The following is a 13,654-nucleotide window of genomic DNA, read 5'->3' on the forward strand; positions in this document are numbered from 1 at the left end:
AGCCCTTACCTGCAGGGATGTCATATAGTTATGTTCTTATTTTGTTCCCCTACCCCATTCCCACTAAAGCTAGTAATGAGTAACAGAACTGGCATAACAGTAAGAGAAGTGTGAGGAATTACACAGGAAAAGGTAACCAGCCACCTTGGCATAGAAAGTTAAAAAAGCTGTGGTGTCACATGGTAATGCATGAAATTTCTGAGATTCAGAGCTAGAAAAATCAGGTTGATTACTGTTAGTCTTGAAGCAAGTCTGGTCCTGAGAGGTTAGGGTCTGGATTCTATTCCTTACTTGAATGATAATGACCAAAATCTACTTGTTAATTTTATTGAAAGGCTTTGTCATCATCTTTCCTTTTAACTGCACTGTATAATATGAGGACAATCATTCATGCACTGTGTGTTTTAGGGTGCTCGTGGATTCCCTGGAACTCCTGGTCTGCCTGGCTTTAAGGGAATTAGGGTGAGTACATATACACTTTTGCCTGAATATTTAAGACTAACATCACTGCAGCATATTGAAAAACCCTGGAAATCCTCTGAAAGTGAAGAGTGCATTAACCTCTTCAAAGTTTTTAATATTGCCTGATATAAAAGGCTAATTATTTTTGAAAAATCTTAAGATTATATTAGGAAATAATTTTGTGTGGGAGGAAGGTTTTGTTATAAAACTAAGGATTTGCATAAAGCTATTTGAGAGAAAACATGTATCAATATTTATTTTTCTACTCAATATAGGGACACAATGGTCTGGATGGTCAAAAGGGACAACCTGGTACTCCTGGCACCAAGGTAAGGAAAAAATCTAAAAATGTAGGATGCATTTTTAGCTCTTCCTAGCAAAAGAGATGTGCAGAGGTCCAATCAGTCTTCCTTGTTGCCATTAAACATTGCCCAGCTGCAGTAATCTAGAAGTCAGTGGATCCATGTAGAACAAATGCATGCACCTTGTCATGAGAAAACATTCCTGGGGCCTTAGTCTTGAGCCCTCAATCAAGTCATAAGCAAGTTAGTGCTTTCAGTGAATAAAGGCTGTAGAATTGGGCTCTTAATGATTGGCTATTCAGCAGCACTTCAGGCTGATTTTGTTATCTCTGCTCTTCTCTGGATTGTATTCTACATTTGGCTATTTTTTTAAAGCATACTAAAATGAAAACATCTCATTTTTTACAAAACTCTACTGTGTGAGACGCGTGATCAGTGTAAGCCTTCCTTCTAAAAATTTGGATACATGCAGTGCTTATCATCTTTAAATTAGAGCACATTTGAACACTAGCCTTAAACAAACCCTTAATAATTTGTATTCACAGACTCCTAATATAACAGCGAAAAACTCAAATACTAATTCTCCATCTTGCTTGTTTCTAAGAGCTTAGCATTTAGTAGCCTTGATTAAAGGGTTTTTAGTTGTAACATAACAATTTGTTAATTTGCAAGTTGTTAACCTTCAGAAAAAGTTTAGCTGGCAAAGTCTGTCCAGTCATTGGAGATTAAAAGCAGAAAAAGCACATAAGTAAAGGATAGAACAGTTACTAGTAAGAGTGCAAGAAAACACCAGCATATTAAATCAAGTTTGTTCATTATATAACCATGCTGAAAGCAGCAATGAAGGCAAAAACTTTCTCTCTTTGCAGCATTTAAGACTAGGTGCATTAAGGTATGTTCAGGATGCAAGCACTTGTATCCTGAATGTACCTGAATGACAAATCTTGTCACTGTAGACCAGCCTGGACCTGTTGAGAAGGCTGTTGAGAATACAGTACTGAAGGGAGACGAGCCAGGTATTCATGGCTGTTGCTCAAATACTCAGTATTATTGGTCTTAAGTTAAAAATACCTGAGGCAGATCCTTATTTTATGCCATTTGAGAGAATTTTGTCAACTTACAATAAGGCAAGAGAAAGCATCATTCTGCTTCTGCTCCAGCTAAAAACAGCTGCTGATTGATCTGGATTTGTAGTTGACTATCCAGATCCAGTCTCTTAAATGTGTACTACAGAGTAAATGCCAGCATAAAGAAAGGGGGTGAAGAAAGCAGAGCAAGTGGCACAACTTTTTCTGCCCCTCCTCTTCTAAAAGGATTCCATCTGGCTGTGTTCCAGTGTATGCAGGGACAGTTGCAGTCTCTGCACCCTCAGGACTTGATGTGCTATTATTGCATAGTGTGATGCAGGAACATGGACAATGCTGTGTTATAAAAGCTACCGAGGACACAGAAAGTGGGATCCAGTAGCTGAAGATCTCTCTGATAGTGTTAGGCACTCTGTCCAAAGCATCCTTTAAGTAACTCATGTCTCCAAACTTTCTTCTTCATAGGGAGAGCCTGGTGCCCCTGGTGAAAATGGTACCCCAGGACAACCTGTAAGTACTCACTGCTGCTGTGGGAAAGTGTAATCTGATAGAATTAGTTCAGCCAGCATTTTCTTCAATATTTGTCATTATTAACGCTCCAGATACCCAGATACTCTAATGTAATAGTAATATGACCTAGCAGAGGGAAAGATCTCCATATATCTATATTCAGTAAAAGATATAAATGAGTTCATTTGATTTTCCTTTCAAGGGTGCTCGTGGTCTCCCTGGTGAGAGAGGAAGAGTAGGTGCCCCTGGACCAGCTGTAAGTGGCTTCCCATCTGTCTGTCATCATGAACCAGCCACTTGCTGTGGCTTCCTCTGATATTCAATTCTCTTTAACTGTTTATCATATTCTTCCTCACAGGGGGCTCGTGGAAGTGATGGCAGCGCTGGCCCCACTGGACCTGCTGTAAGTTTCAGTCTTCCTTTTTGCCAGCCTGGTTCCATTAGGCTTTGTGCTTCTTTTCCCGTTTTTAGAGGATTTCTTGGTCTTTTGAGAAGTTGATTGTATTGATGTTTTTAACATAGTTCTCTGTTGCTTATCAGAACATCACAAAGAGAATTAGTGATAAACCCTTTGCAGATAAAATTATGACATTCTCAGGATTTATATTAAACACATCCATATAAAAGGAACCAAATATTCTCTTGTTTGCACTGGTGATTTCATGAGAAGGTTTTCCAGCACATCTCACTGGGAAATACTCAGTGCACAGAATTCCTGTTTCCAACAGTCTAACAGAATAATTCCCATCCAAAAGCTAAAGAGACTTTCTGCTTTTTAACTGATGCATACCATGCATGTGTTACAGATGGCTATAATTATATATATCCTGTAAATTATAAATGCACAACAGGACATAGCTTTGCACCTGCAGGCACTAACCTTTTTCATTCACTACTAATACCTGAGTTGTGAGCTGTTGTGAAAGGCCAACAAGATCCAACTCTCCTAATCTGACTGTAACTATTCTATTAAGAGCTAATCCAGTGCAGATTTGTCTGTTTAAAAGGAGTTAGTGTTTCCATAATTTACCCCTGACTTCATTAATCTCATTTATCTCAGCCACATAAATATGAGTACAAGGATATAGTTTTGAAACTGTGAAAAAAATCTGGAATGCATCAGAACAATAGTAATAACAATTAATAAGCTTTTTTTCTTCCTACCTTTAAAACCTCAATAGTCTATGATGAATCTGTACTTGGTTCCATTTTGCCAAAGTTGATTTTAAAACCCCTTGTCATTTCAAACACCTGCTGTGCTTTAACAGAGTAGAATGTGCGCATGACTGTGAATATCTCTTATGTTCTCCCATGTGGTGTATTTAAAAAATATGTTATTGGGCAGTTAAATTGCAGGCAAATAAAAATATTACAGCTAAGATCTGATGTACTAGAACTGAAACATTTTAGCTGAAGACATTTTGAATTAAGGCAGTTGAGTTGCTATAGGAAAAGTCTTCTGAAGCTGTCGATTGCAGGGATTGTTATTCGCAATGGGCAGAGTGTTGCATTATGTCCCAGTGTCTGTCCCAGACTGAAGTTATTTGTCACATATTTAGGTTATGATACCTTAAATATTCTGCACAGCAGTTCCTAACACTCATTTTTAAAAACTAAAACAGAAATAGTGTTTTATCCTTCTTTCCGCTTGAAATATAAAAGGTAAATAAGTCATTGCAATGAAAATTCTGGAAGTCTATGCTTTCAAACGTATCCCAAAGGGAATTTGGTATTTTTTTCTTAGTTATGCAAAACTAGTGACAATTCCAGGTACCCTCTTTCTAACAGAGTAGATTATAGAATGTCTGAAGCCAACTCTTTCTCATAGCAGCTGACATTTATTACCTTGGCTTTGTGAGGCAGTGTTATTATAAATATTTCTAATTGAAAGATATTAGCTCGCAAAATATGGATATCAATTCCCAATATGAGTTGGATTTTTAAATTAATAATTGAAGAGAAACTATCCCTCTTTATTTGTATGACTTTAAAAATGAAGGCTATGAATCCATCAGTGTATCTTCTCTTGTAATGTCTGGTACATTGGAACTTTGTCCCAATATAATTATAAATCTCACAGCAACAGGTAAACATAGGAGAATCAGTCATCTTGCCTTGCAGATGCCTGCCTCTGCTCATCCTCTGTTTGTTCTTTCTCAGGTGTTTGGCCTCAAGGCAAGGTTTTACCAATTCTTGCTTAATTTGCACTGCAAATGTTGTTTAAGCATTCACCTGGCTCTTTACTGTTTGTAGTGAACCAAATCTGTCAGTTTTGAACTGCAAAAAGCAACCAGTGTGCTGAGGGGGTGATGTGTGGAATAAGTAAATGTGCATTTTTTTAATCTGCTTACTTCAACAAGCAAGATGTTTCTGTTGTCACTGAATGCCTTTACACAACATTTTCCCTTTCACTTCCCAGGGCCCTATTGGTGCTGCTGGTCCTCCAGGCTTCCCAGGTGCTCCTGGTGCTAAGGTATGAACATCTGCTTCTGCTGGTGCATTTGTTAGTGAAGATGAAATATGCTAACCAGAGTTTCTAGGCAGCAGAAAAACCCCATCCTCTATGAACTAGGAGTGCTTTCTTAGTAGTTACTCTGGGGATTCATCCTCATCCTGATCTGTATTTGGAGAACATCAGATATGAATGCTAATTTAAAGTCAGCACTTACTTCACAGCTGAAGATTGAAGCTGGGCAGGTTCAGGAAAACAGAACCCTTTTACTGCTTGCTAGTTGGTGCACTTATATACACTTTCCAAGGGTGACATGAATCATAATCAATAAGTGAGGCAGCAGTTAAATCACTTTACAGAAATAGTGGAGGAGAAGAAGCTGCATTTGAGTATTGGACTACTTCCAAGTCCCTGAAATTAAGAAATTGCATTAAAATTTTTCAGGTTTAGGGCACTACCATTTTGCTCTTGCAGACTATAATTTAAATTATTCACTTTATTGCTCAAATCTTAGCATTTTTTACCTGGGTAAGAGCCTCAATATTTTGAGTGACCAAGGAAGGACAGAGCATTTGAGGAAAGAATATTACATATATTTCATTAACAAATTTTGCTGACCATTTGTCACAAAATCCATGTCATTATATTCAGGTTCTTGTAGTAAACTTACAGAACACAACCTTCTGAAAATAAAAGCAAGAGCCTTTTTTTTGTCATTTACTCCATTGTGAACACTATTGTGTGCTTTCTGGTCAGGCATAATTTTGCATTTTGCATCTATGCAAATGGCATCCAAAAGTGCAATATAATGGCCAATTAGGTCTCATGCACTGTGGCACCTCAGGCCAATTCTGGAGGCACATGGATGCAGATGAGACTGGAATTCTAATTCTAATTTTTTGGTCAACCTTCTCTGTAAGCATCTGGTTTTCCTGTCTTAGCCATTACCTTAGACAGAGCCTAAATAGACATCCCAACTTGAGTGCCTTTAAAATCCATTAAAAGCTCTCAGCTGCTTGGTTTCCTGCTGTCTGAAGCGGAAATACTCAAGTATGATAGAGGCTGATAGGGGATTGCTTCACTCTTGCCATAAGGCTGTGTACATTGATGGAGGGTTCTGTCCTTCTCTCCAACAGGGTGAAATTGGACCTGCTGGCAATGTTGGTCCTACTGGTCCTGCTGGCCCAAGAGGAGAGATTGGACTTCCTGGTTCTAGTGGTCCTGTTGGCCCTCCAGTGAGTAACTTGCCAGGCTCTGTCTGTGAGATGTGTGCACTTTTGATTCTGAATTAACCAGTATTGTTACCTTTCTTAACAGGGCAACCCTGGTGCTAATGGTCTTCCAGGGGCTAAGGGTGCAGCTGTAAGTACAACTACACTCACACATGTTTCCTCTAAAAAACCCCAATTCGGCTAATGCAGCAGAAAAGACAATGGGTTCACAATACCTTTTTCCCCTCTGTTGGACAGGGTCTTCCTGGTGTTGCTGGTGCTCCTGGTCTGCCTGGTCCCCGTGGTATTCTTGGTCCTCCTGGCCCTGCTGGTCCTAGTGGTGCTAGAGGACTTGTTGTAAGTGACCTCCTCCTCCATGTATTTGAAAACCAGACACAGTGTCCACAGTTGTAAAAGATCTCTGGATACACTTTTGTTATAGTGCAGACATCTTTTCTTGATGCACTATAATTAACATTGTGGTTAATTTCTGTGTCTCATTACTTGCTTTAGATGCTGAGGCTGAAAAGGTTCACTTTGCACTCCCTATGAGTGCAAGGGGTAGTTGATCCTTGTGGGTCCCTTCCAATGCAGAATATTGTGTGACTGTGAAGCTCTGACCATGTTGGTAGCACTGAGAGAGATGTGGCAGCAATCTCCCAACTAGGCCCTCGGTGGGTATCCTCAGTAGAGGAACCAGCCCTAAATGTGTCATTGTTCAATTATGTCATTTCTAAGCACCTTTAAATGTTTGGTTTTGTGCCTTTTAAGTCAAAAATACAGTCATGCTCATTGGCCATTTTCACAATAGAAGGAGACATGCCATTAGGTGATAAAAGAATTTTTTGATTCATGAGAAAGCTCTCCAGGTAGAAGAGAGATTTTTGGAATGATGCTTAATTCTGTAATCTCTTTTTGTTTTGGACTCTAGGGTGAACCAGGCCCTGCTGGTGCCAAGGGAGAAAGTGGTATGAAGGGTGAGCCTGTAAGTATGGCAAAATGTGAAGGCTTTTTCAATCAAAAGCCTGATAATATCTGCAACACAGTGTTTGATACCTTCTTTTTCCCTGTTTGTTCAAAATAGGGTGCTGCTGGACCTGCTGGCCCTCCTGGCCCCAGTGGTGAGGAAGGCAAGAGAGGCAGCCCTGGTGAACCTGGCTCTGCTGGTCCCCCAGGCCCTGCTGGTCTGAGAGTAAGTTTTCTTTTCATGTTCCACACTTAGAAGCAAAAAGGAAAGTGGAAATCAATCTGGAGTCCCACAGGCAAATTAAATAATTATGAGTAATTAAATTGACATTAATGCTTCTAAGCAGTGATAATTTTCAGTTCTGAACCTTTTGATTAGTTGGGACCAAACCCATTTTCACTTTGCATTAATTCTTGTTTACTCTCTTATCCCTGAAGTATTTAGAGATGGCTTTGATTTATCCACTGCGTAATATTTAGTGAATTATCTTTTGATTATTCTTAAAAGTTTGTGATAGGATTTAACTGCTTAAAGTGGTAATAGGCTCACACATCATGGGGGGCAAAATCTTTCAATTCAGTGTCTTCAAGGATGCCTAGTAAACTTTTCACTGGGTGAGGAAGCTACTCCATGAACTTCAGGAAGCATGTAGCTTCATGAAGGAAGAGAATTCACAGGAAAATAATAAGAAAAAATGGCAGCTCTTCCCCCAGATTTTTTTTTCCAGAGATAAAGATTTCAGAGTCAGTAACTCTCTACAGAGAACGTGGGACTTTGTGGGGCAGGTTGTGGGATCCTAGCTGCTGGCTAGAGCCATTGTTAGTTGCAATGAACACTGAAAATTACACAGATTAGAATTTAAAGAAATCTAGAGGGAGTGAGAGGGATTTCTTTCACAATAGCTATTTACACTGAGGTGTGTGTGCTTAAAGCTGCACTTACCTCAAATTCCACAGACCTGCTTGGAAGGCTGAAATCCAGCAGGCATGATACACCTCACAGGAACAGATTTATTTCTTTCCCTTTCTTGATTTGTTTTGTGTTGACTTGCAGGGTGTACCTGGATCTCGTGGGCTCCCTGGAGCTGATGGCAGAGCTGGTGTCATGGTAAGACTTTTGTCTGGGTCACTATTTTTGAACCACCTTTTATATACAGATCTGCAATGCTTTTTTGCTACCTCTGCCTGATTTTATTTCTTTCTTTTGGTAGGGACCTGCTGGTAACCGTGGTGCTAGTGGTCCTGTTGGTGCTAAGGGTCCTAATGGTGATGCTGGCCGTCCTGGTGAGCCTGGTCTTATGGGTCCAAGAGTAAGTTCGAACTCTGTGGATTAAGTTTGAACTACATAGGAAGAAAATTACTTACAATTAATGGACAAAATTATTCAGAAATCCCACTGCAAAACTTCAGCATGTGTTAACCACAGTTAGGGCACTTCCACCATTCAACTGAAAAAAACCCTATTAGGAATGATAAAGAAGCGTCAAAATGTTTATTGAAATTAGTTAGTTTTGTTAACATAGCACTTGATGGCCTTGGGATGGAGCAGTTTTCTTGTACTGGATACTGCATTGACTTCTGTAAGGGGTTTCCACTTGTGATTATTTACAGAATGTGATCATTATGGTCACAATTAAGGTGTGTGTGTTCTCTTTAATGAACTCAAAGGAAACCAGACCCTACTAAAATGATGTGAAATGGCTGATCTCAATTATTTCTTTTTTATTTTGCAAATTATTTCACTGAAAACAGCCATTTACTTTTAGTGGTGTGGGCTGCAGCCAGATTATGATCATCTCACAACATTTACACTCCTTATTCTTTCTCTTCCTACCCTACCCTGTGAAAAGAAAGTTTGCAATGCACATATGAGTATTAGGCATCTGCAAACATGAAAACACACTATCCTCCAAAGCAGAGCCTAAATCAGTTCCTTTGAGTAAAACAGGTACTTCCCTGTACTGATATTCAACTGGGATGGGAGCACACACCACCAAATTAAGAGTCAGTGTGCTTCAGGTGGAAATGTGATAGCACCTACAGTCCTGTTTAAACAGTGTACATTGATATCTTGGCACATCTGTGTGTGCATGCATGCATGTAGAAAAACTGGTGACTGTGTGTTGGTGAGTAGGTTTCCTTCTAAAATCATGGAACTTTTCCTTTCTCAGGGTCTCCCAGGTCAGCCTGGAAGCCCAGGCCCTGCTGGCAAGGAAGGTCCTGTTGTAAGTACCTTGCTTTGTATTCTGTTACACCGTTGCATGGTAAAGATTGACATAAATAGTACAAAGCAGACATCTCAGCACTGAGCTCTAACACAACTGTGTAAAACCAGCAAGATTTTCTATTGTATTACTCACAAGATCAGTGTGAAGATTTCCTTTCATTTCTGTGGGTCTCAGATTAGGCCTGTGTCCTGAAAAGGGAAGAAGAAATACAGAGTTCTACAAAAAGGAGGAAAAGGGAGGGATGCATGAGCATGTGATGTATCAACAGTGGTGAAAAGTTAAATGACATTTGCTTCCTGTCAGTACATATTTCTCCTAAAGCTGAACTCTAATAAATTACCTCAGCCATTTAAGAGTATGATTTCTTTTTCTAGGGTTTCCCTGGAGCAGATGGTAGAGTTGGGCCAATTGGTCCAGCTGGTAATAGAGGTGAGCCTGGCAACATTGGATTCCCTGGACCAAAAGGTCCCACTGTAAGTACAATACAGAAACTTTCTATTACTATGAAAGTATTTCCAGACTAATCTGTAGGGTCCCAACTCTATCATTAATCTAACACATCTCCCTGTATCCTCCTCCTCAGATGGCATCCACTTACATTCAAGAGTTCTGTTTCAAATTATTTTCTAGTTATCCAAAATATGATTATAGAAATAAAAAAAAAACAGTTTAATTAGCTTAGGGATATTTTGAAATTGAAGTGATTAGAATAATATATGTCTATTATATTATTTCAGCATGTCCATTTTATAATTTCTCTGTATTCACATCTGTAAAAGTTCTGTCAAGTTTGGCCATTAAATCAGTTCCAGAGTACTGTTATTTATGGAGCACTATCCAGAGCTCACTCAATTCAGAAGAACAGCTACCAGTGGCTTCAGTGGAGTTCTTTACATGTCCCACAGAGGCCACAGATAGCAATCATGTCCCGGACTGGGTGTTGCTGTACACACACAGGCAAATATAGTGTTAGGATACTACATGGACTGCCATGAATTACAATCTCAAAACATAAAGGCATCAAGTTTTGAAAAGACATATATTTTTGAGCTAATCTAAGTGATCCAAAAAGACAGATGGAGCTTGTGTATGTTTTAATTTGGGTTAAAGAAATGTTACAGTAAATCTTCTGGCAATGAGAAGTCTCTGCTTAGCAGTTTAAACTGAATCTAATATGAAGTGTTGGCTAACTTTTATATCTTTTTCTTTCAACTTCAGGGTGAACCTGGCAAACCTGGTGATAAAGGCAATGTTGGTCTTGCTGGCCCACGGGTACGTGGTTATATTTTCTTTATCACCTTCCAGAGAGAAAAAAGGTAGATTTTCCAAACCTCTGTAATAAGATAGCATTGGTTTGTGCAAGTATGACTAGATTATTAAATTAGAAAAGCCCTTAGGAATGCATTATTTTTAGCCTCATGTCAGTGGGAGCTATGACTTAATGGATAAATGAAAGCTTCCCGTCTTGGGTATTAGTGGCATTATCCTATGAACAGAAAAAAATAGCACTCCCTATCCTTCAATCTTATAGCACAGTGTATGGTTTCTAATTAATCCTGTAAATTTCCACCTTTTAACTCATAGTTGAAACTTAGTAATTCTTCCATTTAAGGGAACCAAAAACAATCTTGTCTGGGAAAAATGCTATCAGCAAGATTTCTATAGTTCGTAATTCCAAAAGAAGTTTTCTTAAGTATGAATGTGCTGCAATAACTAAAATTATGAGAATTTAAAATTTTAAGCACCTTTAGTACCTCTGGCTGTGACGTTCTTGCAAGTAAATGGTTAAGTTCAAAATAAACAGTGAGAGACATTTGGTTTTGGCAAATAATAATTTAGGGATATTACTCATATCAAATTAACACTTTGATAATAGCTTTCTACTTGAACATATACAGGGTGCTCCTGGTCCAGAGGGAAACAACGGTGCTCAAGGTCCTCCTGGAGTCACTGTAAGTAACAGCTTCCACACAAATCCAATTTGTGATTTATTTTTCATTAATGGGAATTCCCATTTTAAAATCCATTTCCCTGTATTTCAAGTTAATCACTTGTTTTTCTTTCCACCCAGGGCAACCAAGGTGCAAAGGGTGAAACTGGTCCTGCTGGCCCTCCTGGCTTCCAGGTGAGTAACTGTGTGCTCTGTTCCATCTTATCCATGGTTCCCAAAGCATGAAGAGCTTCTGCCTTAACTGTATTTGTGTTCTTCTCTCTTTACACTCAGGGTCTGCCAGGTCCCTCGGGCCCTGCTGGGGAGGCTGGTAAACCAGGCGAGAGGGTGAGTGACAGACACAGCACTCCATGCATGGGGAGGCATTGCATGAGGGCTGGGTTTGCAATGGCACACGTGCTGGAGCAAGAGCCTGGTGAATCTGTTTGCCAAACAAAGCAATCAGGGTAACATGCAAACTTTAATTTGCAAATGTCCCTTTTGCCTTGGAGCTTGCATCATACTTCCTTTTTCAAAGTTTTGGTATGAAACAGAGCAAAGATAGCCCTTTGTTTTTGGGACATTAAGCAGTAATAAACTATGCTTCTTCCCCAGAAGAGACAGTACATGAAAAATAATTTACTTCGCATTTCTTTCAAAATCTTCAAGGTTCAGTCTAACTTGCACTATTCCGTTTGTGTTTTTGCACCTCAGCTGATTTCAGGGAATGTACAATGGTATCCAGCTGAGGTGGTTCAGTTGTAATTCATGCTCTAGCTGCTGCACAGTTAGTGTGAGATGTACTCTGCAAGTTGTGCATCCTTTGCATCATAATCACCTTTAACATTTATAGTTACATCTGTCCCTGTAAAAGAGTTTACATTGCATATACCTGAAAAAAGAGCTTTCAATTTAATAACTAACTCTTCAGATGAAAAAATATTATCTAATGTCTACCTTGAGATACTGTGTAGCTGGAGGAAAAGGGCTTATTTCCATGTATGGAATAGATTGTCTGAAACTTTCCAATATGCTGTTGCAATTTGAGAATTTCCATTTGTTGCTAAGAAACAAAGAACAATTTAAGCAACTAAAATAAACTTTACCTCTATATCTACTTTCTTCTAGGGTCTTCATGGTGAATTTGGTGTCCCTGGTCCTGCTGGCCCAAGAGTGAGTAACTCATTTGAAATCTGGTACAGACTGTCATATTAATGTGATCAGTAATAATAATAACTATGTACGTTTCTGAAATCAGAAACCAGAATAGTCATTAGAAGGTATTGCCTCCCACTTCCCTTTAATTCTGAACTTTCAATTGACATCCTCCAAGAGCTTTGTGTGGATGCCTTCCTGCCTGGCAGGAGGATCCCATTTATGTAGAGCAATGAGTAGTTTATAAAGGACTCAGTTAAGTACTTGCTTTCCAAATCTGCCTCTAAAGAGATTGATATGTAACCTACTTCTGTTTCTTCTTCTTTTCTTCTGACTTGCAGATTAAATGTATCCAGTGACAAATATTCCCATTCACTCTTAAAAGTTAGTCCAATGAGCTTAAACAGCAATTTTGCTCCTTATGTTTCAGTGCCCTGAGTCTGTATGAAAAACCACGTGCTCTAAACTCTAATTTTTCCATTTCATTCAAGCCAAGTTCCCTTTCTCTTAGCAGTAGCAGTTATTTTCCTCTACTCTAGCTTGCCCTAAGCATCACATATCGAGCTCCCAGTGTATTTCATCCAGTATTCCAAATTAGGCCTTACTGATGCTTTATACACAAAACTAACACTTCCTAAAAGTAACCCACTGCTTGTGCCAGATCATATTTTCCTTTTACATGTGTGCGTCATATAGTTAGCTATTACCTTTCCCTTTCAGTCATTTTCACCATTGAAGCCTCCATTTACAGCAAAATTTGCAGTTTTGATGCCTAAATAAATGTCCCGGTACTTGCACTCTTGTTTTTTATCTCTTTGCTGTGATAGCTATCTAGCAGGTTGTTCACTTCTTCCTGTGTAGTCTGCCAGTCCTTCTTCCTGTTGACAAGTCCTTCCTTTGTGATATTTGCATATTTCTTCTTTTTCTGCCTCTTTGTAATTAACAAAATGTATGAAAAAAAATTAATTTAGGAACATCTCTGCAATATAAATTAATCTGTTGCTCATTGGTACTTTTTACTGGTGAGCTAACTCCCCTTAAGTCAGTTCTTTAACCACGTTATAGTTCTTACACAAATTCCAAATTCTCCAGCATAACTAAAAACTCCATTATACCTTATTAGATTATTCACTGATATCCAGTTTGATCACACCAAGATAATTTGAGATATCTTTAGTAAAACTAGTGTTTCTATCTTTGATAGATCTATTGTGCATTTAAATTGAGTTTCTGGCTACTTCCATGTGTCCAGATCTATGATTCAGAATTTGACCTTATACCTGTTATAATGTACAGGTCACATTAGCAGGCTTTAGGTGTTACCTTTATTATTCTCCTATCACCAGGCACTTG

At 38.9% G+C, this 13,654-nt stretch overlaps 1 protein-coding gene across 1 annotated transcript in view; it reads left to right on the forward strand.

Annotated features, from left to right (window-relative positions):
- COL1A2 (collagen type I alpha 2 chain) overlaps nucleotides 1-13,654 on the forward strand; it is a 38,228-nt gene that overhangs the window by 10,233 nt on the left and 14,341 nt on the right. Inside the window, exons 11-30 of the mRNA XM_063151775.1 lie at nucleotides 409-462; nucleotides 738-791; nucleotides 2,315-2,359; nucleotides 2,562-2,615; nucleotides 2,718-2,762; nucleotides 4,779-4,832; nucleotides 5,948-6,046; nucleotides 6,129-6,173; nucleotides 6,281-6,379; nucleotides 6,954-7,007; nucleotides 7,107-7,214; nucleotides 8,043-8,096; nucleotides 8,200-8,298; nucleotides 9,160-9,213; nucleotides 9,591-9,689; nucleotides 10,435-10,488; nucleotides 11,115-11,168; nucleotides 11,288-11,341; nucleotides 11,441-11,494; nucleotides 12,275-12,319. Of these exons, the coding sequence (XP_063007845.1) occupies nucleotides 409-462; nucleotides 738-791; nucleotides 2,315-2,359; nucleotides 2,562-2,615; nucleotides 2,718-2,762; nucleotides 4,779-4,832; nucleotides 5,948-6,046; nucleotides 6,129-6,173; nucleotides 6,281-6,379; nucleotides 6,954-7,007; nucleotides 7,107-7,214; nucleotides 8,043-8,096; nucleotides 8,200-8,298; nucleotides 9,160-9,213; nucleotides 9,591-9,689; nucleotides 10,435-10,488; nucleotides 11,115-11,168; nucleotides 11,288-11,341; nucleotides 11,441-11,494; nucleotides 12,275-12,319 (1,278 nt within the window). The remainder of the gene's footprint in view (nucleotides 1-408; nucleotides 463-737; nucleotides 792-2,314; nucleotides 2,360-2,561; nucleotides 2,616-2,717; nucleotides 2,763-4,778; nucleotides 4,833-5,947; nucleotides 6,047-6,128; nucleotides 6,174-6,280; nucleotides 6,380-6,953; nucleotides 7,008-7,106; nucleotides 7,215-8,042; nucleotides 8,097-8,199; nucleotides 8,299-9,159; nucleotides 9,214-9,590; nucleotides 9,690-10,434; nucleotides 10,489-11,114; nucleotides 11,169-11,287; nucleotides 11,342-11,440; nucleotides 11,495-12,274; nucleotides 12,320-13,654) is intronic.

This window comes from Melospiza melodia, chromosome 1, assembly GCF_035770615.1.
Source record: "Melospiza melodia melodia isolate bMelMel2 chromosome 1, bMelMel2.pri, whole genome shotgun sequence".
NCBI classification, from domain to species: Eukaryota; Metazoa; Chordata; class Aves; order Passeriformes; family Passerellidae; genus Melospiza; species Melospiza melodia.